The sequence below is a fragment of the Myotis lucifugus genome, unplaced genomic scaffold, assembly GCF_000147115.1.
Source record: "Myotis lucifugus unplaced genomic scaffold, Myoluc2.0 scaffold_1, whole genome shotgun sequence".
Lineage (NCBI taxonomy): Eukaryota > Metazoa > Chordata > Mammalia > Chiroptera > Vespertilionidae > Myotis > Myotis lucifugus.
In genome coordinates this window covers 15,372,061-15,392,245 of record NW_005871049.1, presented here as the reverse complement: position 1 = coordinate 15,392,245, position 20,185 = coordinate 15,372,061, and the positions used below count along the sequence as shown (strand labels likewise).

General features: G+C 37.4%; 1 protein-coding gene across 3 annotated transcripts in view; it reads right to left on the bottom strand.

The window, feature by feature from the left end:
* ABCE1 (ATP binding cassette subfamily E member 1) overlaps positions 1-20,185 on the bottom strand; it is a 34,134-nt gene that overhangs the window by 8,395 nt on the left and 5,554 nt on the right. For 2 of the 3 annotated variants that reach the window (XM_006081739.3, XM_006081740.3), the window contains exons 2-13: positions 18,385-18,514; positions 17,166-17,251; positions 12,961-13,058; positions 11,886-12,003; positions 11,091-11,228; positions 10,863-10,932; positions 9,555-9,651; positions 8,340-8,429; positions 5,093-5,214; positions 1,474-1,695; positions 279-338; positions 121-179 (exon numbers count right to left, since the gene is read on the bottom strand). In XM_006081739.3, the coding sequence (XP_006081801.1) occupies positions 121-179; positions 279-338; positions 1,474-1,695; positions 5,093-5,214; positions 8,340-8,429; positions 9,555-9,651; positions 10,863-10,932; positions 11,091-11,228; positions 11,886-12,003; positions 12,961-13,058; positions 17,166-17,251; positions 18,385-18,487 (1,263 nt within the window). In that variant the 5' untranslated portion in view covers positions 18,488-18,514. The remainder of the gene's footprint in view (positions 1-120; positions 180-278; positions 339-1,473; positions 1,696-5,092; positions 5,215-8,339; positions 8,430-9,554; positions 9,652-10,862; positions 10,933-11,090; positions 11,229-11,885; positions 12,004-12,960; positions 13,059-17,165; positions 17,252-18,384; positions 18,515-20,185) is intronic. The other variant, XM_023754771.1, reaches the window with a different exon arrangement.

Genomic DNA, 20,185 nt, shown 5'->3' with positions numbered 1-20,185 from the left:
AAAAGATTAACATTATATATATATATATATATGTATGTGTGTGTGTGTGTGTGTGTGTGTGTGTGTTTGTGTGTTATACATATATATAAACTTTAATAACCAAATAACAGAATAACTCACAGTTGATTTGGGACTGATTTTCTGTGGCTTATAACTGACATTTAGAACTGGTACTTCTCCTGCAAAATAATGCAAATAAATAAAACACTGAAAACTGCCCAGATCTTTAACGTTTACTATGTAGAACTGAGTAAAAGGAATCAAGATTACAACAGTACCTCCTTCATCAGGTTTCAGTCTTCCAGCAAGCATTCTGATAAATGTCGTTTTACCAGTACCTGGCAACACAACATACAACAAATTGACTTGAAAGATGCTCCACATTTAGTGTAAATCACTATGTACTACTGGGTTTTAATTGAGAAATTAGTTTTAAAGATATATACTGACACTACTGAATTCTGAAGGTCATGCAGAGAAATACTTTCATGATTCACCTTTCAAGTATCATTCTAAACTAATTAGGAGGAATATAAACTAGTTAAAACTAATAATGACCATTTTAATAAATGATAGGCCTAAGTATTAGACTTTGGCTACTTTTAAAAATATGATATTTAGCTAAAATGTCAATGCATACAATTTATTAAGACAGAATAGTATAATTTATACCCTCATTATGAAGACCATTTACATGAAATATTTAAGTTAATTGCAACCCAGTTCAAAATTCCTTCATTAACTAAAGGGTGATACATTGAACAACCCTCATAAAAATGTTCTTCCACAGTTTTATAAGCTACTAGAGGCCCGATGCACAAAATTTGTACAAGGGCCTTGGCCGCCACCGCCACAGCCGGGGATCCTCTGCCGCGACCCCTGCCCGCTGCAGCTTTGTTCAGAAGGAATGACATCCGGTCTAATTGGCATATTACGCTTTCATTATTATAGATAGTATACCATTCAAATGTTTTTTTTTAAATCATGAAAGCAATATCAGATATTTGGTACTCAAATTAATCTCATAATTATATTTATGATGGCAACATAATATTAAAAAGTGCTGGTAATAGAACTATTTACAAAGGTAGACTAGTTTGGATTTGAAATAAGAAAATCTCCAAAAGAAAGAGCGCAAGAACATTGAAAACATGATTGCTTGTGAATTGCAAATATTGTTTCCTTCTTATCAGTATTCTATGTGAATAAATGCCCTATCAATTTATAAATAGAGATACTAGATTTCAAAAAAATCTTATTTTTACTGAAAGTTATAAAACAAAATAATATGAACTTGATTGAATGACAGTGAGATTAAATCACATAATGTTACAAAATGTGAACTATACTGAGAAATGTATGGATTCGATCCAGCTTCCAAACCTATAACTGAGTTTTTCATGGAGCAGTTAAAATTAAGTTACTAGGTAAACAGAACAGATGTTCACATATCATAAAATTAGAAAAACTTACCATTTTCCCCCAACATCACCATGATTTCAGAATCTGTAAACTCTCCAGCTACAATTGCTAGCTCAAACTCTCCCATCTTTTTTCTCATTCCGGGATATTTATACATACACATTTTTTTAACTTCTTCTTCGTTTGCTGTCTCAGCCACTTTAAAAACAAGTGACGCATCTCTGAATCTCAAATTTTCTGTTGGAACGTAGCCATCCAAAAAAATGTTTATGCCTATTGAAAAATCATTGACAACAGATTAGTAAAGATCAATTAAAAAAAACTTTCTCTACAGCAAGAAATTATTACATTAGAGTTCAAACCTCAGGCTCTCTCGGGATCACTGTAAGCACAGGCTTTTAATTTCTGTGGATTTATGATAACATGCAGTGACAACCCAGTGTTTTATGTGTCTAATGAAAGTTTAAATAATTCGTGCACATATATGTGGCCTATATATATACACACACATACAAAGCACATCCTTTCATTATGATGTGATTTTATAAGATATTTCCCCCAGCAGGTTTAATGCAAAAGCATACGATGCCAATCCTGCTGCTCATTTTTAACTCACAAATTGTAATTTTTCTCTAAAAATGACTAGTAAAAGTGGATTATTTTCATAAATTGACATAAAATGATATAAAATAGTTTGGGGAATAACTTAAAAAAAGCAACAAGTTCCTTTTTTTTTTAAATAATATTTTTATAGGAAGGAAGAGGGTGAGATAGAAACATCAATGATGAGAGAATCACTGATTGCCTGCCTCCCGCACGACCCCTATGGGGGACCAAGCCAGTAACCCGGGCATGTGCCCCAAGTGGGAATTGAACCACAACCTCCTGGTTCATAGGTTGATGCTTAACCACTGAACCACGCCAGCCAGGCTGGGGAATAATTTTTTAAATAAACTATTTAAATTATGAGTATTCATTTTCACATGAGCTATAATTATACACTGAGGTTATAATTTACTGCATTTATCCCCTAATTATTTTTGCAGGTTTCTAAAACATTGATAATAATGAACTTCATTTGACACTTTTTGGCTTCATTATACAAAGTCAAACACCATTATCTAAAAGGTTTTAAAGCCTGGCTAGTGTCACTCAGTGGTTGAGTGTTGACCCATGAACGAGGAGGTCACAGTTCCATTCCTGATTGGTTTGGGCACATGCTCAGGTTTCCGGCTTGATCCCCAATAGGGGGCATGCAGGAGGCAGCCGATCAATGATACTTTCTCATCATTGATGGTATCCCTCTCTCTTTTCCTCTCTCTGAAATCAATAAAAAGCAAAACATATTTAACAGGATATAAAAACTGGAAATAAACTAACTTATTATATATGAGAATCCTTCCACACTAAAGTTGTTAAGATCCATAATGGCAGACACAGAAATGAAAAAGTGGATTATTTGGGAAACAAATAAACAAAAACACTCTTTTCAGTATTTGCTATATGTAAGAGAAGAGAAAGACTGACTGAAGTTTTGGAAGGTCTTGAAAGAAAGTCTAAGAATGTTATTTGTTTCATCTGGAACTGAGAGCCACATCAGGGGGCCTGTAAGCTCAGCCTAAAACATAGGTGTGTTCAATAAATATTTGCTGACAGAACATATGAAGAGATACATTGGTTTTGCCAAAAGTAGCATTTAAAAAAAATCTTTATGTGAGGTTAAAAAAATTAAAACCAAAAATTAAATAAAAACATAAACTTGAAGGAAAGGAACCTTAGTGAACATTTAGTCCAAGTGCATAATTTACAAGGTAAGAAAAGGAAGATGCAGAGAAATAAGGGACTTTGAGCAAAACATTAATAAATCAACCTTTACATTCTTACTGCAATGTTTGTCTTACCGCTTTTACAGTTTAAAGAGTTATATATTTTGCTTTAATTTCAGTTTTACTAAAGGAAAGCAGAAAGATTAAGTGGTTTGCTATTTGAATTGTTTTAACAGATAAGGCACATTAAAAACCTCACCAGGGATTATTTTTTTCAGTGGCAAAGCCTTTACACAAGGCATTCATAAACAGAATTGACAAGTGATTATCCACATAATTTTCAACAAGATTGTAGAACTATTACTACTATATGCTAGAATACTCAATAAATAAATATTGGCCAATTGAGGAAAATAAGATGTAAAGAATAACTTCTAATATCATCTCTTTAAGACTATTAGAAAGAAAACAGCAATCTCACAATTTTTCCTTAAAATATGTATCTATTTATCTCAAAGTTTAAGAAGTGATAACAAATCCTTCCCCTTAAACTAAGCCTAGCCGGCGTGGCTCAGTGGTTGAACATTGACCTATAAAGCAGGAGGTCACGGTTCGATTTCTAGTCAGGGCACATGTGCAGGTTGTGGGCAGGGTGTGCAGGAGGCAGCTGGTCAGTGATTCTCATCATTAATGTTTCTATCTCCCTTTCTCTCTGAAATCAATAAAAATATATTTTAAAAAATATTTATATGTTTTTATAAAATAAAAAAGCTACCACTGCCTTTTTATGCAAAATGTATAATGCAATAGAAATTTCTTTTTCCAAAAGGGCTAGGTATCACAAAGACTATCAGTTATAGACTGCTATTTTTTAAAAATATGGACTAAGTAGTCCTTTTCGGTATTCTAGGTTGTCAGCCGAAGGCAGAGCCAAAGAGAAGAAATATAAAGGAAAATAAAAGAAGGAAAGCAGAGAAAGGAAATAGAAACGAAAAGGAAAAGGCATACTAGATGGAGAGTGCACAGATATTGTTTCAGGAGCCACTTAGTGGTAGGCTAGTTTTTACTTTTGTCTAACTTGCTTAGGTAGGGAAGCGCATGGAAAAGAGAGGCCAGAGAGGCCCTCTTTCCTGAAAGTAGAAGGAATACATAAAAATATACTCACTAAGCTATTTTACTAGACTTACAGTCAGTTCCTAAACTGTAATATATACTTAGTAAACTATCTTATTAGACTTTTAGGCAGCCCTAATTCTACAAACTTAGGATAGATAACATACATTTGAAACAAGATAAGCACTAAATGAATTTTAAGAGTTCCACTACTGGCCCTAACCGGTTTGGCTCAGTGGATAGAGCGTCGGCCTGCGGACTCAAGGGTCCCAGGTTCGATTCCGGCCAAGGGCATGTACCTTGGTTGCGGGCACATCCCCAGTGGAGGGTGTGCAGGAGGCAGCTGATCGATGTTTCTCTCTCATTGATGTTTCTAACTCTCTATCCTTCTCTCTCCTCTTTGTAAAAAATCAATAAAATATATTGAAAAAAAAAAAAAAAAGAGTTTCACTACTGGTATTGGCCTGTCACAGATGAAGTTGAAGATGATATATAAAAGTTTCTACAGAAGCTAAAATATAAAAGAAACTTTTAATATAGCAAATAAATAGTAAAACTATTCTGCCAAGTTTATTTCTATCCACCCCAACAGAAAATTCTCCAAAAAGATACAGGTTTTGTATTATAACTGATGAATATAACCAAATATATATTCTGTTACATGGTTAAATTTCATGAGACTAGAGTTTTAGATAAGTCATATTAGAGGGACTTAATATCAACAACAGTACATTTTCTTAAGCATTAGAGTAGAGAGAATACAGCATTGTGAAAACAGTTTTGCAAGTTACCTTCTCTTACACTAAAAGGCATAGTGACAACACCGTATGCACTTGGTACGCCATATAAACAGCAGATGAAGTCAGAGAGATAATCTAATACACTTAGATCATGCTCCACCACAATGATATATCTGAAAATTAATATAGATTTAAGATGTAACAATATATATAACATTAAAATTATATTTAATTATAACTGCTATGTAACTTTTATGAACCACAGTGTAAATTTCAGGAAAAGATATATATTTTTAAAAAATTAAGTATAAAGACCATATTAAACAAAAGCCATAAAATATTTCTTTAAATATGACTCTATCAATGTTCATATTTCAAACTGGTATCCTAAACTAAAAGAAAAAAGAGTTAATATTAAATATATAAAAAATATATTTTACTAATATACATTTTAAAATAAACTTTACAAAGCAGAAACAATTAATAGATTTAAATCAGATGTAGCCTAACTGATTATTATGCTATTCCCCTTACACATTCAATCTCTCTACTTGTCCCATGCTGGCTGTGGTAGGGGATGCATGGAGAATGACAGACAGAATCCTGAATCTGAGAATTTCCAATGTAGCTGGGAAAGACAAATCTCACTTTCTTCAGGTCCCTAGACATGGCTCTCAGTTTCCAAAGAAACAAATAACATAATTAGACTTTCTTTTAAGACCTTCTAAAACTGAAGCTGCTATTTTTACTTCATTTATATATAGGACACACTGAAAAATGGGTCTTTCATTATTTCCTAAACAATCCACTTTTCCATTTGTGTGTTTCGGGGGTATTCTATCTTCTAAAACGTCTCCTGCCTAAATCCTCACTTGTTGGAAGTCCCTCCTACCATCTCAAATCCTAACTTCTGTAGGAACACCCTTATAGTCAAATGAATGTTCATTCCCTCATTCTTGAACTTTTGTCACTCTGATCTAATACTTGTACTTTCTGAGTACCCTACAACTTGTCCACAAACACCCTGAAGGCTGCAATGATCTTTACTCTTGTGTTATGCATCAAACAGATATTTAATAAAGTTGTTAAATGATGAGGAATTTGGACTTATGTTAATAGGCAATGGGGAAAATGATAGGTTCTTAAACAGCATTATCCAGTAGAACTTTCCCTGATTATGGAAATGTTTTATGTTGTCCCATGTGATGGCGATTAACTACATGGAATGCGCAGCACTTACAATGTAACTAGTTTGATTAAAGAAATGAATTTATTTCAATTAAAATAAAAATAGCAAAATATGGCTAGAAGCTACAGCCCAGTTTTAGAATAAAAGAATTATATGAAAAAACATCACTTCAGGAAGATTAACCAGGCAAGAAGAACCATACTTTCTTAAAGGAAGCTGTCACAGTAATCCAGGTGTCAGATAGTAAAAGTAGGAATGAAAAGTAGGGGGAAAATTTAATATGAAAAGGAAGTATTAGAGAGCCAGTACTCATCCTGCCTTATGTTTCTGTTGGCAATATTCCATTACCTGGAATAGTCCTCTATTTTTTACCATTAAAATCTTTAAGGCCCAATGTAAGGCAACACAGTATTATCTAGTGGTTTTTAATTTACTTTAAAAAGAAAAAACAATAATCAGGTCAAACCTCCTGTTTTCCTTACTTTCAAATGGAGCTTATGCAAAAGTTCAAAATGTAAAAAAAAAGCCAGCTGGTGTGGCTGACTGGTTGACCATCAACCCATGCAACAAGAGGTTGCTGGTTCGATTCCTGGTCAGGGCACATGCATGGGTTGTGGTCTCAATCCCCAATAGGGCCCATGCAGAAGGCAGCCGATAGATGCTTTCTCTCTCAATTATGTTTCTCTCTCTCTCTCTCTCTCTCTCTCTCTCTAAATCAATCTAAATCAATAAAAAACATTTAAAAAATGTAAAAAATAATTTAGGAGGACCACTCTATTTTCTGAGGATTTGGAAAAAAACAGGAATCTGCACCATAATGAGAAATCTATGCTGTGAAAATTTATACACTACAATTAATTTTGGTTTAACTGTTGGTTTTCAATCTTACTGAAGATGTTATTAGAGGTCAAATTCTAGAGAATCCCTTGTATTATTTTTCCTTTCTCCAATCCACCCTCTTTTTTTCATTGTTTATCCAAAGATAATGATCTCCCAAATCTTTGTAAAGCATTAAAGACTGAATGTGTCCTTTGACATGTAGAATTTCAGGATACAGATATACTTCTTTTAACTTTGTGTCAATTTATCACGAGAGATTATTTTAAACCTGTATCAAAGACCTAGCACATATGTGCAAATGTCTAGCTCAACCATTTTCTTCACTTTGTTAATATAATTTGCTTTGACATGTTATCCTTTGACAGTGAAGGTTCTGTAGTCTGATAATTTCGGACTGTAGTGATTTGGCTGAATATTTACAAATTGAGATACATGTCAGTTGGTTATAAATCACTAACTTTTTCATTATGGTTAGGCCATTACTTGATATTTTAAAAAAAATTATGTGTGAAGGTAGATTGTCTATGACTTTTATTTCAGTATAATAAAGGGATATAAATACATTTTATAAAAAAGAGCTAGAGTTTAGAACTTGACTGCTTATGTATTTTCTTTATCAGGCTGTGAAGTCCTTGAATACTGGGACTACATTTTATACTCTTGCATTCCCCAAAGAGCCAGGCCTATGTACAAGGTAAAAATTATAGCTGCTATTTGGCCCAACTAAATTTGTTTCTTTATCACTGATAGTTGAAAGATTCTATTCTAACTTAGAAGATTACTATGAGGCTCAAATGAGATAATGGATTCAGAAACTCTGCAAACTACAAAAGCACCCCATATATACAGGGTGTTATGATTACTTAACAGAGGTTAAGAATTCTCTTGTGCTCAGAAAGACCCTGAAAAACTGAAATTATCCTGTTGATCCTTATTTTCTAAATTCTGTGTGTGTCTGAGTGACACATTCATTTGAGGATCTGGTAAGAGCTAAGGATCTGCTTCCCAGAAACCCATTCATTTGTACCAGAATTTGCAGATCATTTCAGAGCATTCATAGTTCCCTGGAACCAGGCATAGTAGTAAATGATCTTGCATTAAAAACCTATATTCTAGTTAGAGGAAGGTAAATTCAAATGGTAGCTCCAAATAACCAACATGGAAAACATGCACATGTATATGACATTGATGGCCCCAGTGTTTAATCTTTAGAAATCTGTAAAACTCCCCCCCAAAAATAACACAGGCACATGGCAAATCTGTACTTACCTATCTGGATTTATTAGGGATCGGATAGTAATAGCAGCCTTTAAACGCTGCTTGACATCTAGGTAACTAGAAGGTTCATCAAACATGAAACTATGAAAAAGAAAAGCAAACATAATTTGAAAGAGAAGTATGACATAATTCTATCTTGCATGTTATTTTAAAACCCTATAATATAGTTCATGTTTGGCAACAACAAAAATCCCCCTATTCTAACGAGGAGTCTACCCTGTAATGGTAAAAACTTCTGTATTTTGTTCAGAAGAAGAAATTACGAAAAGCCGAACTGCATACTGAACATGGAGAAACACTCCCAGATTAGGCTACCTTACAAATTGTTACCTGCTTATGAAAAATATTCTGATTTAGTCCAAAGTAATACAGAGAGCTTTTCTCTTAAACAGCTGAAGTCAGTTGCATTAAGCAAGTAAGTTTCTGGAGTGGAGGGCAGCGCACAGAATTATAGACTACTTTAGAGAGGTAGCCTGCTTTGGATGCCAGAGCAGAAACGTGGAATATGGGAGCAGGAAGTACTGGGGAGAAGAGAGGCACTGGAAGGTAGGAAGGAAACTGGCCTTTTACTCTCACATAGCATGCCACCCTGATTCAGAGTTATATTCAGACCTTATATTCTACTTGAGGTATTTATAAAAAAACTTGCTGGCTTTGTTAGAGAGCTTAATTAAGCCTTAAAAAATATTCTTCTCGCCCTAGCTGGTTTGGCTCAGTGGATAGAGCGTCAGCCTGCGGACTGAAGGGTCCCAGGTTCGATTCCAGCCAAGGGCACATGCTTGGGTTGCGGGCTTTATCCCCAGTGGGGGATGTGCAGGAGGCAGCCAATCAATGATTCTCTCTCATCATTGATGTTTCTATCTCTCTTTCCCTCTCCCTTCCTCTCTGAAATCAATAAAGATGTATTTTAAAAAAATATTCTTCTTATGTACAAAGAGAGTTTAAATAATAAACAACTTACTTCATAGTAAAAAGCTCAGGACCCCATCAATTGTAAAGTATTTATCTAAATAAATGAGTTTCTCCCCCTGTAGGAAGAACAGGTAGAATGGGCAGTTGATGCACAACTGCTTCAGCTTACCTCAAAATGAGAATCTTAGATACTACTTGTATTGTTTCTCTCAAAACCACCGTTTTATTAGCAGTATTACAAATAAAAGCTCTAAAGTAAGGATTGAGATCTATAAAAGGTATAAGGTAACCTACATGTCAGCTTTCTGTATGCAAACAACAGCACAAGCAAATCTCTGCAACTCTCCTCCTGAAAGATCTTCCACATTTCGTTCTCTTAGATGGGTTAGATCTACAAAGAACATAGAGGCATTGTGTTTAACATTATAAGTTTTATTTCACCTCTGCTAAGTAAAATTTATATTGTAGGTCATTCTGAGTTTGACTATTTCAGTTGGAAATTGTGCAAAATAAAAAGTAAAGATGACAACTACCAGAGATTTCCCATATCTAATCTAATAAAAGAGAAACATGCAAATTGACCACACCTCCGCTATGCCCCAAGCCACGTCCACCAGCCAATCAGAGTGACAATATGCAAATTAACCCAACCAAGATGGCGGCCAGCAGCCATGGAGCTGGAGCAAGCAGGAGGCTGGGTTGCCCCAGCGATGGAGGAAGCCAAGCTTCCTGCCTGCCCTGGCTGGCTGTGGCCTCCGCTCAAGGCAACAAAGTTTCAATTATAGAAGATAAATAAATCCCAGATACCTGCTTCCAGCCAGCCTCCACTGGGAGTTTGGGTGGCTGGGGGCTGTGGCCAGCCTGCAAACAGCCATCAGCCCCTCACCCAGGCTGGCCAGGCACTCCAGTGGGGACCCCCACCCTGAAAGGGGCATGGGCAATCTGAAAACGGCCCTCAGTCGCTCACCCCGGCTGGCCAGGCACCCCAGCGGGACCCCCACCCTGATCCGGGACATCCTTCAGGGCAAACCAGCCGGCCCCCACCCATGCACCAGGCCTCTATCCTATATAATAAAAGGGTAATATGCAAATTGACCCTAACAGCAGAACTGGGAATGACTGGTCACTATGACACACACTGACCACCAGGGGGCAGACGCTCAATGCAGGAGCTGCCCCCTAGTGGTCAGTGAGCCCCCACATGGGGAGCTCTGCTCAGCCACAAGCCAGGCTAATGGCTGCCAATACAGCGGTGGTGGTGGGAACCTCTCCCGCCTCCTCAGCAGTGCTAAGGATGTCTGACTGCAGCTTAGGCCTGCTCCCTGCTGGCAAGTGGACACCCCCCGAGGGCTCCTGGGCTGCCAGAGGGATGTCTAACTGCCAGCTTAGGCCCATCCCCCGGGAAGCGGGCTTAAGCCAGCAGGTGAACATCCCCCGAGGGTTCCCAGACTGAGAGAGGGCACAGGCCGGGCTGAGGGACCCCCCGAGTGCACAAATTTTTGTGCACCGGGCCTCTAGTATTTCAATAATCCATATAAAGACATTTGTTTTATAATTAAACTTTAGGACCTATTAAAACACATACACAAAATAAACACTTACCAAGCTGTTGACATACAATTGCTTGTGTCTTTGTTTCATCCTTTCGGTCCAAAATAGATCCTACGGTCCCCTGTCATAATATACCAAAAACAGTCATTACTGTTTTCCTCCAATATTAAAATTAAATTCAATGTTAAAATCCCTTCAATCTTTGCTTTAATTTGATATATTTTTTTATACCTCCATCAATATCTATAAAGTATAAATTCCTCCTAAAAAGCAACTGACCTTTGCAGCCTTGGGAATCTGGTCTACATACTGAGGCTTGATAATAGCTTTGAGGTCATCTTCTAGAATCTTGGTAAAGTAATTTTGCAATTCAGATCCACGGAAGTAAGTCAAAATTTCTTGCCAATCTGGTGGATCCTAGAAATATAAATATAATTACCTGAATTTAATTTAATAATATAATTGCAAGGAGGATGACTGTTACACAAAATAGAACATGTGTCCAAATAGAATACTTTTGGCTTCTAACTTAATCTTAATATTGAGGATTTAATTTCAAATCAAGGTATACCAACTCATAACAGTTTAATAAAACTCAGAATAATCAGATAAGTAGCACCAACAGATTTTAATTAAAAAATGAAGGAGTTTCATCTCTGTATAGTTTCTTAGCATTAATTCCACAAATAATTTTAAAAATAACTTAAAAAAAAAAAAATAGACACAGCCCTAGACGGTTTGCATCAGTGGATAGAGCATTGGTTAGCCTGTGGACTGAAGGGTCCCAGGTTTGATTTTGGTCAAGGGCATGTTACCTCAGTTGCAGGCTCGATCCCCAGTCCTGGTCGGGGTGCATGTGGGAGGCAACTAATTAATGTATCTCTCTCAAATTGATGTTTCTCTCTCTCTGTCTCTCCCCCTTCCTTCCACTCTCTCTAAAAATCAATGGAAAAATATCCTTGGGTAAGGATTAACAAAAGCAAAATAAAACAAAACAAAATGACATATACACTCTCTTTCAGTCTCACAAAACCAACCCAAGCTATCTATTTTTTATAAGGTGGTAATACATACATCGTACTTTCCAAGGTTTGGCTTTTGCTTTCCTGCTAAAATTTTTAAAGCAGTTGACTTTCCAATACCATTAGTTCCAACTAATCCCAAAACTTCACCTGGTCGAGGGATAGGTAACCTGCCAAAGTATACAAAAATAATAAAACTCAGAAAAAGCTACATAATATCAGAATGGCATACTTTAATACACTTGCACGCCACACACATCCATTAAGCTAAGAGATATATGCCAGATATTATTGGCTATTAGAAAAAACCCCAGCCAAGATCAACTTAAACTGTTAATTGTTAGAAATGCATCTATGGCAATATTACTCCAAGTTTTATTTATTCAAAGTCTGTACTAAAGTAACAATTATTCTTTGCATATAAGGCTCAGTTTTAATGTATAAAAAAATGCTTCGGTAAAAAATATCATAGCAGGTGCAACCTCACACTGTTGTTTTTGTTGTTGTTGTTTTCCTGCCACTTACTTACAAGGGAGAAGTGCCACATCAACCAGAAATATTCCACTTCATTCTCCCTGCTGCAGGAGGCCCCTTAAAGCTGGCAGGTTGAGAAATACCTTTTTATTAGTTAAATCTAGACTTCCAGATTAAAAATATCAGTGTTTAGCAGATAAAAACCCTCAAAGGACTCCTGTAATTTAATAATATATGTCCAAGTTGGGAGTAATATTCTCTGTTGATCATGAAATCAATAAATAAAATCAAGGACAAGTTTCCTTAAAAGTCATTCTGGGAATACAGGTTTATTTACAATAGTGATTCTCAACCTCAGTTATATATTAGAATAATCTTGGAGCTTTTACAACTTACTGAGGTCCAGACTTTTCACCCAGAGATAGGACGTAACTCAATTGGGCTGAAACCTGGGCATTAGTTTTAAAAAGAGCCCCAGGTAACTCTAATGCTAGCCAGAATAAACAACTGACATATATAATATGATTCCCTGTGATGTTACAATATTGTATTTCTCTTTAGTGCATGGATAATACAGTTTTTTCCCAGTCTTGCATATCTCTGAAAATTCCAAATGCATTTTACCGAAGAAGAAAGTTTACTTGAAAATATACCTGTGAAGTTTGAAGGCATTGGCACAATATCGATGTGTTGTTTCTTTTTCCAAGTTGCTTGGTAAATTGACAATTGATAAGGCGCCAAAGGGGCATTTCTGTTATTTAAAGTAAAGAAGTAATTTTGTGTTAATTTTTACAAATAAACAGTTGACTAAAATGGAAAGATTAAGTAGTTTTTATAAGCAATCTTCTCAACATGGAGTTGCCCAAAGATGTAAAATATTTTTCATTTACTTTTATTTCCTTAAAAGTTTCTAGAAGGCAAACTAATTTCGCATTACCCTTAGTGACTGCCATAATCTTAGATATTTAATGTTCATTTAATAATTACTGAAAAACTACAGAACTTGGAAGTTTTGTGCGCATTTGTTTACATCCTATCTAATAAAAGAAAGACATGGTAATTAGCCGTACCTCCGCTACCCTTCCCATTGGCTAATCAGGGCGATATGCAAATTAACTGCCAGCCAAGATGGCGGCCAGCAGCCAGGCAGCTTGAAGCTAACAGGAGGCTTGCTTGCTTCAGTGACGGAGGAAGCCAATGTTCCCCACCTGCCGCTGCCAGCCTCTGAGCTTGCAGTTTGAAACATTGTTACAAATATAGAAGCTAAACAAAACCCCAGAAAACTGCTTTCAGCCAGCCGGGATCTCAGAGCTGGAGTTGAAACAGTGTTTCGATTATAGAACCCAAACAAACCAGATACCCGCTTTCAGCAGCCGAGGCCTCAGAGCTGGAGCCAAGCCTCTGAGCTAAAGCTGGCCCAGAATAAAAAAAAAAGAAAAAAAGGACAGGTTGGGAGCTTCAGTCACCCGCCAGCCTGACAACAGCCCTCAGCCCCTCACCCAGACTGGCCAGGCAACCCAGTGGGGACCCCCACCCTGAAGGGGTGTGACCAGCTGCAAACAGCCATCAGCCCCTCACCCAGGCTGGCCAGGCACCCAAGCGGGACCCCCACCCTGATCCAGGATACCCTTCAGGGCAAACCAGCCAGCCCCCACCCGTGCACCAGGCCTCTATCCTATATAGTAAAAGGGTAATATGCCTCCCAGCACCGGGATCAGCGGAGCCGCGAGGCCTCCCGGCACCGGGATCAGCGTGACAGGGGGCAGCGCCCAAACCCCATGATCGCCCTGCAGCTCTGTGTGTGACAGGGTGCGGCGCCCCAACCCCCGATCGGCCCTGCTCTGTGTGTGACGGGGTAGAGCCATAACCTCCCCATTGGCCCTGCCCTGAGTATGACAGGGTGCGGTGCCCCAACCCCCTGATCCGCCCTGCTCTGTGTGTGACAGGGTGCGGCGCCCCAACCCCCGATCGGCCCTGCTCTGTGTGTGACGGGGTAGAGCCATAACCTCCCCATTGGCCCTGCCCTGAGTATGACAGGGTGCGGTGCCCCAACCCCTTGATCCGCCCTACTCTGTGAGTGACAGGGGGGAGCTCCTCAACCCCCTGATCAGCCCCGCTCTGTGCGTGACAGGGGGGAGCTCCCCAACCCCCTGATCGACCCTGCTCTGTGCGTGACAGGGTACGGAGCCCCAACCCCCCTGATGGGCCCTGCTCTGTGAGTGACAGGGGGTGGCGCCGCAACCTCCCCATCGACCCTGCCTTGAGTGTGACAGGGGACGGTGCCCCAACCCCCCAATTGGCCCTACCCTGAGCGTGACTGAGGGTGGCATCACAACCTCCCGATCCGCCCCGCTCTGTGCATGACGGGGTGGCGCCCCAACTCCCCAATAAGCCCTGCTCTGAGCCCGACCAGGGCTGCACCTAGGGATTGGGCCTGCCCTCTGCCACCTGGGAGCAGGCCTAAGCCAGCAGGTCGTTATCTCCCGAGGGGTCCCAGACTGCGAGAGGGCACTGGCCGGGCTGAGGGACCCCCACTCCCTCCCCCCCCCCCGAGGGCACAAATTTTTGTGCACCGGGGCCTCTAGTTATTAGATAAAAGAAGGCAAGATAAAACATGGTTATTGAGTACTATACAACTGCATATTCAGCCTATGACAGATTCCTTCCCTCTACTTCCTTCTTCCTGTCTTTGTATACATCTGTTTCTACCTTAAGTCCTTTAAGGTCATGGATTATACCTTTTTTGTCTATTTATGTCCCAACAACAGCTAGCATAACATTTGGATAGAGCAAGGATTAATGTCTTTCTGCTGTGGTTTTTTAACTTTCCATATGAAAATAAAGTTTCTTATTCTGAGTAAATTCACATAAAAAAAGATTTATTCATAAAAAACCTTACTCAAATAATACTTGACTAGTAATCAGATAAATGGCTATGAAACAAGAATGGCAAGAACTGGAGGTTAATTTAAGAGTGGTAATGTGGTCCTGCCAGCGTGGCTCAGTGGTTGAGTGTCGACCTATGAACCAGGAGGTCAGGGTCTGATTCCCCATCCGGGCACATTCCCTATCCCCAGTGTGGGGTGTGTAAGAGGCAGCCAACCAATGATTCTCATCATTGATGTTTCTACCTCTCTCTCCCCCTCCTTTCCTCTCTGAAATTAATATATAAAAAGAGTGGTAATGTGGCTAGAGGAACTTATCAGAAGTACAGCTAACTTCAAAAAGGTACATCCCAGAGTATAATCTCACATTTGAGATTTGTTTAGCAGAAGAACTGTTCAGTGAGCTCAGGGACCAATTCAAAGTCCCTGTATAGAAAAATTTCAGTGAGTTCTCATTATATGTTATAAGAACATAGATAATTAAACAAATAAAACTTTTGCTTTCTAAATAAATACTTACTACCCTCTAAACAAAACTATTAATTCTTTACATGAGATATTTCTCTGCCAATCAAGTTACCCTCATTTACAGAATTCTTTTTATTCCATCAGTGTACATAAAATACTTATAGGCTAAAGTAATTTAAACTTCTCTAAATCTACAAGGGAAAAAATATCCATAGTGTTCATATATGAAGTGAATTATAAGCATTTTAATTTTCGGGTATATACTATCCTCACCCCCAAAATAGACATCACAGTAGTATCTTTTCAGTCACTGAAGTGCATACCCCAAATTTTGGAACCTCATTTTCCTACAGCAGTGAAAAAAGAAAATAAAGTTCTTTCTTTATAGAATTAAAAATATATTGCTCAAAATCAGATTTCCAGCACCAGAGAACATTGGTATATAAGAGTATTTGCTGGAAGAAATATTTCCTGTTTATATTTTCAAAATAAGGGAAATACCTTCTTTCAGGTATTTTCTTTCTGGAAGCCAATGCAGAATACACATGAAGCTTATTAGAATAAGTAACAGGGTGGTATCCATACTCTGGTAAAGGTCCTTTCTAAAATGCATTATCTACGAATAAAAACACCTAAATTAAGAACTTCGTGAACTGGCTCCTAATTATCTTTCATGAATTTAAGTTGGAAATTCATAATTCTTAAGTCAAAAGCCTTAAACTTTTCAATGCAACAAAAACTAATTTGGGGTGTTTTGAAAAATTATACTAATGGAATAAATTCAACGAGAAGAATGTACAATACAGCAGAAAAAGCACTTAAAGATTAGGTTAAATTGAAAAATTTTGGCCATATGCACTTCTATTTAAAAGCTGCAAATTTAGGTCTAGCCAGTTTTGCTCAGTGGATAGAGTTTTGGCTCTCAGAGTGAAGGGTCCTGGGTTTGATTCTGGTCAAGGGCACATACCTACCTCAGTTGCAGGCTCGATCCCTGGTCCTGGTCAGGGCATGTGCAGGAGGCAACCAATCAATGTGTCTCTCTCACATTAATGTTGATGTTTCTCTTTATCTCTCCTTTCCACTCTCTCTAAAAATCAATGGAAAAATATCCTCGGGTGAGGATTAACTTCCCCACCCCCACAGTTGCAAATTTAAAGTTATATGGACTTGAAAAAATGTATGTTATATAACTCATATTTTTAGAATTCATATTTCCAAACAGTTCTGGTGAAGAATATCCTTCTCATAAAAAGGTGGAAAATATATATATATATATTTGGTTGGAAATGGCTTTACGAAATTGAGTATAGGGAGGATAACTTTTAAATAAAAATTTGGCCTAATTACAAATCAATAATATTAGATTATTGATATAAGTACAAAATTTATACTCTTTATTCACTGCTTTATATTTTGCCTCTTTAAAAACAATTATAATATATTCAGAATTTTCAGATTTCATTTTCAGGTTATAAATTTGATTCGGTAAATAAAATATCACTTACCTTAATACAAATACCACAGCCAATACAAAGAGTTTCAGAAATCCAAACTATTTTGCACTGGGGTGTAACCTCAATGCATAGTTTTCCTGGCAAAAGAAAAATACTCTTATGAGGCAAGAGGGAGATGACTCTAATATATTTATTTTGTTTAATTTACTACAGGGGAAGAAAATATGCTGGTAAAATTGTGGCAGATCCTAAAAGTTTTATTTTTAAGCTGACTAACCTAAATATTTAATTCACAAAATATGCCTTGCAAATGGTAATGTATACCAGAGAAAAGAATGAAATAAGTTAGCTAGATCAGTGAAATTCTAAAAAGTTAAGTAGTTATCTAATATACAGACAAAATTAAACTTGGCATATAAACAGGAATATTAATAATGGATTTTCTGAACAGCATGGAAGACTATAATAGATGACATCTAAAGTCTCTTTTAAGATTCAGTAAGCTTATACAGTGGGGCCTTGACTTACGAGTGTCCCGACTAACGAGTTTTACGAGATACGAGCTGTCTCTCGGCCGATTTTTTGCTTTGAGTTGCGAGCTAAAATTCGGGTTACGAGCCAGCTTCAGATACCCCACCGAGAGTTGGTGCAGCGAACGTCACAGTGAACGCCACAACATCAGCCCAGCATCACGTGTCATTGTAATGGTGAAAATTGATTTGACATACGAGTAATTTGAGTTACGAGCTCCGTCATGGAACGAATTAAACTCATAAGTCAAGGCCCCACTGTACCTCATCAGTACATTTAAAGTTACAATTACTTTAACACAGTTCTAAAGATTACAAACAATTCATCCATTCTGAATTGCTGTAAATTTATTTTATCTTGAAAATATAGCACAATCTCATGAACAGTGATTCTTATTAAGCTCTTTAAAGTGAGAATATTATCAAATACAAACATATGGGCAATCCTTTCTCCATGACTTAGAATAATTACAGGATTTTGTAGAACAGTAAGAATATCAGTAACTTGAACTCTGGTTTGACTTCATATTCAGTAAACTTTTAAAAATACTGATACTAATACATTATCCTATAATTTAAAAGAAACAGAATCATGTAGTCATAAAACAATAAAAAATTCAGAACAAAATCTGGTCTCTTTACATTTCAAAGAAACTAATGGCAAAAGTCTAGACAACTATGAAGCCAACTTGTTCCTTTTAAAATCTCTTAATCTTTAAATGATCCATGGAATAGCTTACCCATTCGAACCACAGGACAACTCTTTTTGCACTCTTGCCGACATTTCTTAGGTTTACATTTGTCATGGTTGACAATAGCAATTCTTGTTAATTTATCTGCCATAATTCTAGGTAGGAATATCCAGCTCTTCTGTTAAAGAGAAATTAACAAAATTATGGCATAATCAATGTAATTAATTGAGAAATAAGTCAGGCATAAAAGTTAGATAGGAGACCAACCAAAAGGCTTGTATGCATGCACATGAGCATAACCAATGGACACAGACCGGAGCGACCGGAGCGGGGTGAGGGCATGTGCTGGGGGGTAGGAGAGGCTGGGGAGCGGTCAATGGGGGAAAAAGGAGATTTATGTAATACTTTAAACAATAAAGAACTTAAAATTTAAAAAAAAAGATAGGAGGACTTAAATTATCCCTATATTCCGATATGATTATCTGGAATTAGTGAAAAAACACCATCTTCCATCATCACACAAAAAAGAAATGATCTAGGAATCAACTTAACAAGACACATACAAATGTGAGGCAACTTTTAAAATATCATTGAAAAACATAAGACTCAACAAACAGAATGAGATTTTACCATAGAGAATAGTAACACTAGAGATTTCAACCTTCCCCGAATTTATATATTTAATCCAATCTCAAGGGGGTAGGGGGAGAGAAAAAATTAACCAAGCAAACCAAATTTAGAGCTCTTATGAGAAAAATAGTAACAGCCAGGAAAACTGAAAAAGAGCAGATGGAAAAACATGATATAATACACATGCTAAAGATGTTTACTCCCTCTCTCAAACTAAGCATTACTTCATGTAGTAGTACATGAATAAAACTATCCATCTCACTATAACGACTCTATTGATGAAAATAGCAATTTCTAAGATTCTGACCATTGTGTTGGTAAAGTAGAAAAAGTAAAAACTGCATTTATCTGGGAATTTGCAATATAGACAAGATGAATTTTATGCTAACAGCACTGAAAAGAAAAAGAAACAAAGTAACTAAGTATAGACTGTACTCACTTTTAAAGCTTTTGTAAGTCTGGATATTTAACAGTGCCACCGATTATGTAGCTAAGATCAAAGTGAATTTAAAAATCTTTTATAATACTGGGCTAGTGATAGACTTAAATTGAACTTAATTTTCTTAGACTCGTGATTTCAAGTAAACAAGTCCCCAAAGTGCCTTAATACACCAGTTTTCCGATATGTAATGAAAGAACCTGAGGCCAAGACTACTTCCTGACAAAAACATTCTATTGGGTTTTTTTTATGACTGTGATCCTCAATCCTCTTTTTTTTTGACAGACTGCCTCCCCTTGTAGATCTCTGAGTATTTCTCACACACCTCAATATCATTATACTTGGAGGAGGATAAGAAATTTTGCTCCTCAGTGCTCCTCCCAGACTATTATTATCTCTCCCTTCTCACTAGAAGTTTCAGCTTTTGCATTTCAGATCATTCAACTTCTTTTGTCATTTACTGACCATCAGATCACTTGCTCCCACTCTTTGAGGATTTCAGACGTTGGCTAACTTTCACCCTCTTTTACAACTCCTGTCATAATTCTTGGTTCAATATGTTCATAGATGAATCACCTATTAACAGCCTCAGTTCATTAACTCCTCTCCTCCAATGATCTGGTTTTCCACCCTCCATCAGCCACTCATTCTTTTGGTCAAACCCTTGACCTCGCCTTTACCAATAACTGCAATCCCTCCATAGTCTCCATTACAAATACCTCATTCACCAACCACCACTCTTATCTGTTCAGCTCACCCCTCTCATACACAACAATCCAA